Below are 10,596 nucleotides of genomic sequence, written 5' to 3'. Positions count from 1 at the left end.
AATGGGAAAAATTATGCTCATGCGCTTTATAATATCATGTCTTCTCTGAAATTTATTTTTACAAAAATGGTTGAACTTATATATTGTTTTCACTCAAAATACCACAGACAAATTAACAGAGGTCATTGTCCAGTGGTTTGTTGGTGTATGTTCAGGAAAGCAAGACTTCTCCCTGCTGCCTCCATCTGCTCCAACCAACACAGCTTTCCAGATGCAAGTGATTCAGCTCGTGTCTTTTATACCTTCCTGGTCCTTCTGACAAGACATTCACTTCCACTAGATGATAACTCTGCTAGCTGAAGTTGTTGCCAAATGAACCCTGACACCATCACAAACCACTTCTGTGAGAAAAACAGTGGATTGTCTAGGATGACTGTAATATTACGACACTAATACCCCAGTCAATGGATGTATTTTGCTTCCCATGGCACAACGACCTTTCTGAGTTTTGGACCATCTAATTACACATCCATAATGAACTGGCAGCTTTGCAGTAGCTGAATCAATGAAAATATAAATGCTTAATTTTTTAATATTTTGCTGATATCAATATGAATTTATATACTTGAATTTGAATGAGCTTAAGTTGGAATAACGTCAGTTCCTTTAATTTTTAATGGTCCTCCCTCCCCCCTTCTTTTGTCTGTGCAGTTTCACTTATTTATTTATTTTTGATCATGAAACCATAAGCAGGTATTTGAAGTGAGGAAGCCCTGCTATATCAAAGCCCTGCTGTATAAAATAGCCTGGAATTCCTGAAAACCCATATTATGAGTTTGTTTGCTCTGAGTTTGTATGAAGCTTCTGTTACAGAGCCTTTGAAAGAAATCCTAAATGACAGAAAAGTACTAATGTAAAACTATTTTTATTGAAAATACGTCTACAAAGTAATGTTTCTCAATCCACTCTGGGTGCATACCAATGCAAAACCAATGAGGGATGGGGAAGGGAATCTTTCTATAATACCTGATTTCCATAAGAAACAAAGTTAGTATAAAAAAAGATCACATTCTTTGTGACACAATTCATTTTTCTCAGCTGATGTCATAGAAAGACAGCCATTTACATTGTCTTTGCAATGTATTTCCAAACAAAATCTTAACAAAAATTAAATTGTTATGCCATAAATTCTACAGTTAACATTTATACACACATTCTGACTACAGTATCTATATAAAAATATCTCTAATTACATATCAGAAAATATCTGTCTGTATGATTTGCATTCTGTTAGCAAAAAACCCCCACCCCATACTTGTTTTCTTTCAGTAAGAGATTCATTTAGAGCTTTGTAGGTTTGACTGCTCAATACTCTGTATTAAATCCTGCTCACAATTCACTGGAGAGTTCCTGCTTGTATTGTCTGGGTTACTCAACTGGAGAAGATGGGCAGGAGTTTTCAGTCCTGAATAAAACAGTCTTGCCTCATTGCTCTAAACATGGGGAAAGGTTTGCCTTCAACCAGCATGCTGACATTTTCACTACAGTTACTTGTACACCATATTTATGTTCTTTTAGTGACAAGAGCAACATATTGAATATTTTTTTGAGTGGCAACTGGGACATTGCAAGGGAATCCTTCATTTCTATCAGAATTCTTTGGCAGAGGGAGGGAGAAAGAAGAGAACCGAACATTTAAATAAAAAAGATCACTCAACACTATTGTGCCTTTTGATTAGTATTTCTTCATTCCCCCAACTGTAACTGCATTATAAATCTTTCCAGTTTAACCTCTGTAATAACACAAGGCAAAAAGGAAAAAACCCCATAATTTATATTTCAAAAAAAGGGCTTCATCAGGGAATAACATTGAAATGAACAAAAAAAGCCACAGGATTACAAGTGCATTATCTCCCTTTTTTCATTCTTTCCTTATCTATTCCCTGAAAGAAATCTACAATATTGCGCTTTAAAATCCTTTCTAATTAAAATTTCAACATTTATTATAGTATTTACTATTTTGCAATTTATATATTTTTCTTAGTAAAAAGTAAAAAAGCACCCATTAGTTTTACTTTCTAAAGGGTTATTTTTTCTTTTTGAGATGCTGCTGATAAACACACAAGGATTTTGAAATTTCACATTGAGATAGGGAACCTTCTTCTCCAGATGGAAAAATGTAAATCCAGCTAATAGATTTATAATTTATCAGTGGAATGACCAAGCATTTGGGAGGTTTCCAGTCAGAAAACCTTCTGTTGGTCTCAGAGATTCAGATTTAAAATCCAGTCCCTTTAGGATCTGAGCATCTCACCCTTCTGCACCTTCTGCAGGGGGCTGGCACTGCCTTCTATTCTTATTATTGCTTATTAAGTAGATAATTGGCATACCCAGAGCATGCTATCTTTTTTTTCAAAGAGACATGAAGACACATTTTCTGTCCCAGAGTCAATACAGCCTAGGGCCTTGCTCCTACAAAAACACACATAGATTGTTCAACTAGGTTGTGATGTTGAAATTAAGGGGGCAAATACAGAGTGGAGGTACATACATACATATATACGTGAATGTTTGCAAGTCAGTGGGAGCTGACTAGGCTAAGTTTTTGTCAAGATCAGCTGAAGCTAATGCAAAAAACTGTGTCCAGATAAAATCAACTCAGCTGATAAAAGTGCTCATTGTGGGTATTTTTTTCTTTATTTATACATCTTCTCCTCTTTTATCCTTTCAATTAATGTCCTTCTTTTTATTGTCCTGCTAGTATTTGAACAAGGATATAACACTAGAGAAAAAAACATCAGATAAAAAGCAAAAACCCAGTTAATTTACTTAGCTGGATGCAGTTATCAAGTTAGAAGTATTGATTGTGTGTTTATAGATGTTAGGAATTTTGCAACAGGTATTTAAAAAAATAAAACCATTTTCAGGCTCTGTTATCTGTTTTTACTTTCCAGTTCATAAAAAAAAAAGAAAGAAAAAGATCACATTTACAGGACTGAGTAGCATATACACTGTGGGTTTTTTTTTTAATTGACAATCTCTCTTTATTTATCCTCAGTTAGCACATGTCTAGCAGGACCGGTGTTGTTGCCTGTTAATTTTTTTTTAAGTGGGAAGCCAACATATACCTTGATCACTGCTAATTTGGAATGTATTTTCATTAATTCTTTCCAGTGCTAGCATAAAGGGAGAAAACAAGGAATAAGTGAATTTGGTGAATTCAAGATATAAATGGCTGGAAAAAGTGTGTGTTTTCCATACTTGTAGTGTTGGACTCATGCCTTCTTTACCCTACATCTTGGTTTCACTATCTAATGGTTTCTCACTCTCATTTTCTTGTGAGATCAGTTGGTATGGTTTCTTCATTTCATTCTCCTCTATGACAGAATTGCCCATCTCAGCATCCCTGTTCTTCAGCTCATGCCGTGATAAATGTTCAACAATTCCTGCTCCGATGGAGTCTCCCAAGACATTGGTAGTGGTACGGAGACGATCCCTAAGGAGAAACAGTAAATCAGCCTTGACTTGATCACTTGTTCAGGGAAGCATGCAGACTAGCTGTTAAAATGGCCTTTAAATAGCTATTAGATGATTCAGCAATTTTATGTATATTCATTTATCTGAACTGTTAATGCCATGATTCCTTCTACAGAAATTAACAAATATACTAGGACTTGGAGCCACAAAATGTGTTAATACTCTTGGCAGCTTCACAGCAAGAAACAGCTGTGTAATGAGGATGACAAAGGGAGCATATGGCAGATGCTTCTTGGAGGCATTTCTATACTCTGGTGGTTTGGGTTTATATCCTCTGAACATGTAAGCCAATGACAATCTACCTTGTTAGGGTCATTTCCCTCCTGACCCTAAACTACGGTCAGTAATTTAGGGTGGAATTCTGCTAAAATGATTCAAAGTAAACTACAACAATTCAGCCATCTTAGAGGGCTCTACCCAGAAGATGTAGGAGGCAGCTTGATGAGGAGTGACTGGCACTGTTATTCGATAAGCGTCCACCTACATAAGGTTGTGGGCATGTGGTTAGATAATCATAGAATCATAAAATGGTTTGGGTTGGAAGGGACCTTTAAAGGTCATCTAGTCCAACCCCCCTGCAATGAGCAGGGACATCTTCAACTAGATTGGGTTGCTCAGAGCCCCGTCCAACCTGACCTTGAATGTTTCCAGGGATGGGGCATCTACAACCTCTCTGGGCAACCTGTTCCAATAATCATTTGAAGACATTACGTTCTGATAATGACATGGGCAACTTCTTGCAGGGATCACTTGAGAAGACTGAAGGATAAAAGCCTCTGGAAACTATAGCTAATAGGGGTTAGATGAAATAGAGGTTGGAGGAAACCTTCTGCCTTTGATTTCATTCCTGAACCTAAGGGATTTCCCCATATACCTACAGATGTCAGTTAGTCTTTTACAGACAGAGGAATGGAAAAACTGAAGGGCAATACATTGTGGTGGCTGGATAAGAGAGTTACACAACTGTTTTTCAATTCTGTGTCCATGGGGTAGACATATGAACCTTTCCTGGATTAGATATTCAACAGGGCTGCAATGAACTGGGTTGGGTCTGAACCAGTTCTGAGCCTGATTGATGGAGAGGTTTTCATTGACAGCCTACAAAAAAATAGAAGACTAAAGCAATTCTTTGCTGATTGAATTACAGTGTGTCTGAAAGTTTTCTTAGTACCCTAAGGATCCAGGTTTCTAAGTAACCCTTTTGCATGCAAGAGGAACCATCATTAAGCAACACCTCTCACCATCTGCTCTAAGAAAATACATTAATCGCAAGAAATTGTGATTCTTTTTAACACTTGTTTCCAACTGCTTCCACAGCAAAAGAAGTACACCACTGATTGCAGTATTGCCAAAATGTCCCTGGCTATCGCACTTCTAAATATGGTCTAAGCCCGTATTGACTCCATAAAAATACTTACAAGAACCAGTCTACTGCAATGATAAGAGTGATATCATCTGTAGGCAAACCTACTGATGTAAGCACAATGACCATGGTGACCAGTCCAGCTTGAGGAATCCCTGCAGCCCCAATACTGGCAGCTGTAGCTGTGATGCTGTGCAAAGAGATGGCAAGAACAATTAATTGACTTCCATAATAAACTCTCCTTATCATCTGGCAAACATTAAAAACAGATATGAAGCAAGAAAGCATTTGCTCAGTAGTAAAGAAAAAGATGAGCCCAGTCCCTAATCTGAACGCTACACAGCTGCAGGGGAGTGTGGATCTTAATCCAAAATGTTTACACTAAATCTTTATCCAGAACCCTGGAAACATGATTTTGTTAGATGTTAAATCCCTTACTAGGTGCTAAGGGCCAGACAAAAACATTATAGCTACATGCCCCCACCCATTGAACAAACTCACTCCACAAACTCAAACATGTTAAAAGAAAAGCTGAGGAGGTAATTTTGTCCTGGCAGATCTAATGCAAGAATTTTTATTCTCTGTCCATCTCATTATAACTTCATGTTAGGTGAAGTATCTGTCCTTCAGAAATTGGCATTCAGCCATCAGAAAACAGAAAGCTGCCAGAAACCCTGAATCATACAGTCTAGTAACTTGATATAAATATGCTTGTTCACACCTAGTTTAGGAAGAATTTGTTTTGTCAAGTGATTTGGCAGGGAGCAGCTCTAGTACTAATGAATGTGGAACTATTGCCTCGGAGTGTGAAGACAGAGTTTTGCCTTCTGTTGATGAATATTGAATTAAATTGGTGTTTTTTAAGGAGAGAAGCACTTCTGCTCGAAAATCTTCTACATTCCCAGTTCACCATATCTGAACTTTCAGTGTTTCTGAGTGATAAAATACCTGTCTCTCTGTCCTACAATGTCCCCCTCTCCCCTTGCTGACATTTCTTTCTTCTGCACATGTACCCATCACCCTTTTCTCTTAAACTGTTTGAGTAACATAATAAATTAATGCAGATCAGTTATCATCGAGTGGTACTTAGTGGGTTGTTTGCTGTTCTATTTCAAACATGAAGGCTTGTGTGCTTGAAAACATATCTATCTTCTCCACCTCTATCAGCTGGTGTAATAAAAGGTATTACTGCTCCTTACACAGCTTGCTCTACTTGTATCCTGAGACCATCATGACTAGGAAAACGTTATCTCTCCTAGCATTAGCACTGTACCATGCCACTGTGATGCTCTTATGCTACTGCTTTGTACATGCATTAGAAACTATCTGGTACTGATTGTAAGTCTACAGCTCCCAAAAGCTGCATGAGTTCTTAAGAAAGTAAATTTAAAAGTCATTAAAAACTGTTCTTGTTGACTCTACTAAGTCCAGTGATAGGTGTGTCATGCTACAGTTTTTTAAAGGTTTACCTAATGGAGAATATGTGCTGGGGGGCCTCTTCTGTGCAGAAGATGTAAATCATTACAGTTATTCAGCTACTGTAGCAGTTCTCATTTTTAGCTCTAGACACTTTTGTTTAATCCCGCATATAACAGCAAGAAGGAGTCATCACAAAGGTACTTTTATTAGATGTAGGTAATAATGGCTTCTGTACCTGATTGTGATAATCTGTCCAAAGTTCAGATCAAAGTTGTTAACCTGTGCAATGAAAATTGCAGCCAAAGCCTCGTATAAAGCAGTTCCATCCATATTAATTGTAGCACCAACTGGGAGTACAAATCTTGTAACTCGTTTGTCCACTCCATTTATTTCTTCTAGACACTTAAATGTAACAGGTAGTGTTGCGGAACTGAAACAAAAAGAAAGAAGGTAATACATGATATAAATTCTACAAAGAGGGAATGAAAAGAATGTCATGCTTTGTGATGACAAGATAGATTGTTCTAATTGTCTTAATTTTTATGTGATCTACCAGAATATTTTTTTAAAAAATGCCAAGGCTGAATTGAAACACTTCTAATGATGGTGGTTCTCCTGATGCTCTTGGAAGGTTTTTCCAATGGTTAATTACTGTCGCTCTCTATGTAGTCCCTAGTCCAAATGTGTCTAACTTCAGTATTTTATCACCAGATTTTGTTATACTTTAGCATGCTAGGCAAAAGAATCTATTTAAAAATTACCATTTCCTGTTTTTGATGTCATTGAGTTATGATTGAATCACCCCTAAGCATTGTTTTCCTGAATTTATACAAATTGAGCTATTCAACCCTTCAGTAAACAACATTTTTTCTCATCTTTATTTGCTGGCTCCCTTGAAAAGGGCATTCTGATGGACGATTACGTTATTTTACCACTTGTGGGTTAACCCCGGTAGGCAGCTAAGCAGCACACAGCCACTGCCTCCCCCCCCCCGAGTTTATTTTCTCTTAAACTATGTTGACTAGCATTAGTTATATTATCTTCCTTTTAAAATCATTATTAATCAAATTCCCTTTTAGGCATTCCACAAATTTGCAAGGATTGACATTAAAATGTCAAATGTGAAATTAGTAATTTTCCCTCTCTACCCATTAATATACTGGCATAATTTTTTAAAGTCCTAAAGAGCTTTTTCAGTGATACAAAACGTAATCAGATTCTACATTAATGGTCCCAATAGTGTCTCATCCAGATCTTCAGAATAATCCCAAACACCAGGGTCTTGAACTTAGTTATATGGAATGGCTGACTGAAAACATCTGTCTTTAGGAGATGCTTTTAAAATCTATTAAAATGGAAGGTGTTTTATGAAAGGTCATATGGTGTAGAAATATATATTTGATTACAATAATGTTTCTTTTCATCATAGATGCAAACAGGTTTTTATTGATATGAAATCCCTATGATTTCATCAACAAAGAGCAAAAATGGCATTTCTACTGCATTTCTGATATCCATCATTGGCTATCAGAATTTTGAGTGCAGAATGTCACCTGCCAAGAAGGGCTCTCAATCTCTCTCAGAATCCCCTCTGAACCTTCCTATTTGCTGCTCCATTTTGCCACGCACAAACGTAAAACTTGCCTTGCCAGCAGCATCCTTTATCATCAAGCCATTACAAACTACTTACAAATCTCAAACACCAAGGCTAATCAAAGTCACAAGGGTTCCAGCCATACAGTCTGCATCACCAAACAGACCTATTTCATCTCTGTTCCAGGGTTGTCATAGAAAATAGACTTCAAGTCAATATAATGATAACAATAATCTCTGTCGGAGAGAAGCGGAACTGAAAAAAAGTGCCCAAGTGAATACTTGAATATGGAGTTAACCAATTCCATTAGGCAAAATTGTTTCTCAAACCAATAATATTATAAAAAAATATGGCCTTAAAATATTGTATTATACCTGGAAGACGTTCCCAAAGCTGTGACTAATGCCTGGATTAAGCCTCCAATAAATACCCAAGGGTTCTTACGAGTGATCAGGAAGTAGAGAAGAGGTAGGACAATGACAGCATGAATTAGCAAACCAATGATAACTGTTACAGTATACATGGCAAGCTGACCACCAATCACACCCATATCTTCCATCTCAACAATTTTTCCAGCAATCAAGAAGAGGATTCCAAGTGGAGCATACCTGCAAATAAGAAATCAAATTAGTATTGCACTGAACAAAGTAAAAAACCACTCCCCTATCCATACCTTTTGTATTTATATGCATGCATGAATGTAGGATTTTGCTGGTTGGATGACTGTAATTATTCAGAAGCAGCCCAAGAGTTTAACTCTTTAACTCTTAACAGTTTAACCTAGATGAAACCACAGCAGTGAATGTTTCTGATAGGCTCTGTTGAATTCAGGATCCGGTAAGTTTTTCAAGAAGATGTATAGCATGCCTTTCAGACATGTAGGGAGATGCGCTCCCTTTGGAATTCAAGTGTCATTTAAAAGCTAGTTTAGCCAATTCTGTTATAATTCTGTCTGTATGAATGAAGGCTCAATCAACATATTTGGAGACTATGCCAAGTGCCCAGTTCTATTATCTCTCCAGTGGTGTTTCCCATGTTGTTGGGGAAGGAACCCACACAGAAGGCTAACTTCTGATGATTTCAAGCTGCTTCTGGCCATGCCCCATTTTATCCAGTGGGACACTGGATAAATACTTTAGCATGAAGCCATCTGTATGACAGAGGTTAGCTGCATTGTGGGGCAGCAACAAAGGTGGTATAATCTGCTTTTTCCTATTGGCAAGCACAGCTAAAGATGAAGAAGGAGCTAGTGCTGAGCATAAATCTCTAACATAATCCTGCTGCAGCTGGACTTCTGATAGAGACTTATTTCCATAAATGTCCCCTTGTCTTTTTATACTAAGTTGCCACAGAACAAAATTTATCCAGCATATCTGTCCTGGTTTCAGCTGGGATAGAGTTAATTTTCTTCCTAGTAGCTGGTATAGTGCTGTGTTTTGGATTTAGTATGAGAATAATGTTGATCACACACTGATAACAACTTAGTTGTTGCTAAGTAGTGCTTACACTAGTCAAGGACTTTTCAGCTTCCCATGCTCTGCCGACTGAGAAGGCTGGAGATACACAAGAAGCTGGGAGGGGACACAGCCAGGACAGCTGACCCAAACTGGCCAAAGGGATATTCCATACCATATGACGTCATGCTCAGTACATAAACTAGGGGAAAGCTGGCCAGGGGGGCCACTGCTCGGGGACAGGCTGGGCATCAGTTGGTTGGTGGTGAGCAATTTTTTTTCATTTGCATCACTTGTCTTTCTTGGGTTTTATTTCTCTCTCTTTTTGTTATTTTCCTTTTCATTACAATTTATTATTATTATTATTATTATTATTATTATTATTATTATTATTATTATTTTATTTCAATTATTAAACTCTTCTTATCTTACCCCACGACTTTTCTCAGTTTTACTCTTCCGATTCTCTCCCTCATCCCACTGGGCAGGGGGGAGTGAGTGAGCAGCCGTGTGGTGCTTAGTTGCCGGCTGCGGTTAAACCACGACAGTCCTTTTTGGCGCCCAACATGGGGCTCGAAGGGTTAAGATAACAACAGATCTGACCAGAGTGTGTTAAAAAAAAAATTGTCGTAAGCATTCATTATATTAGTTTAATAGTCGCTGGTCACAATGTTGATTCATTTGCTCTCAGAGTGGTTGTGCTTGTTCTCAGAGTTGTGTTATGTAACATCTTACTTGCCGTATGCACTCCCTGTGGTGCTGTTTATCACCTCTGGGAGCTGGATTAAAGTTTTCACTTTGCTGTACTGTGTAACACTGGCTTATGGTATGATAAAATTATTGGTTGTGAGACTGTACTCAGCACTGCCATCATCCCCGTACTTCGGGAGCCATCTCTCGGAAACTATTAATAATTACACTTTTTACCTCTTCTCCTCGGCGAGCCAATCTACAGGGGAGACACCTTCCTTCACCTTTGCCTTCTCCTCCAGACTGATTACAATAGCTCTTGAGTATTTTGAATATCCTTGGGATGTTCAAACCAGCATGTTCCTATTGCTATGTCTCCTGAATGTGGTTCAGGTCTTGATTAAGGTCAAACACCTATTTAAGAATACCACCCAGAGATCTGCCCCGAGGCTGGATAGTTATGAGTGGCAGGATGTGTGGGATAGGATGGGCAAATGCCTAGGCCAATGGGCACCCCCAGTGTTTTGGAACTTCACCCCTGAACAAGTGCAGGATCCTGAAAAATTAGTAGAATATTTGGAAAAAGCATGCTGTCACCC

At 38.0% G+C, this 10,596-nt stretch overlaps 1 protein-coding gene across 1 annotated transcript in view; it reads right to left on the bottom strand.

Annotated features, from left to right (window-relative positions):
- Nucleotides 1-846: 846 nt before the first annotated feature.
- LOC143171961 (excitatory amino acid transporter 1-like) overlaps nucleotides 847-10,596 on the bottom strand; it is a 99,647-nt gene continuing 89,897 nt past the window's right edge. Inside the window, exons 7-10 of the mRNA XM_076361147.1 lie at nucleotides 8,228-8,461; nucleotides 6,495-6,689; nucleotides 4,896-5,030; nucleotides 847-3,436 (exon numbers count right to left, since the gene is read on the bottom strand). Coding sequence (XP_076217262.1) covers nucleotides 3,232-3,436; nucleotides 4,896-5,030; nucleotides 6,495-6,689; nucleotides 8,228-8,461 — 769 coding nt within the window. The 3' untranslated portion in view covers nucleotides 847-3,231. The remainder of the gene's footprint in view (nucleotides 3,437-4,895; nucleotides 5,031-6,494; nucleotides 6,690-8,227; nucleotides 8,462-10,596) is intronic.

The sequence above is a fragment of the Aptenodytes patagonicus genome, chromosome W (genome assembly GCF_965638725.1).
Source record: "Aptenodytes patagonicus chromosome W, bAptPat1.pri.cur, whole genome shotgun sequence".
NCBI classification, from domain to species: Eukaryota; Metazoa; Chordata; class Aves; order Sphenisciformes; family Spheniscidae; genus Aptenodytes; species Aptenodytes patagonicus.
This window is presented reverse-complemented; position numbering and strand designations above follow the sequence as displayed.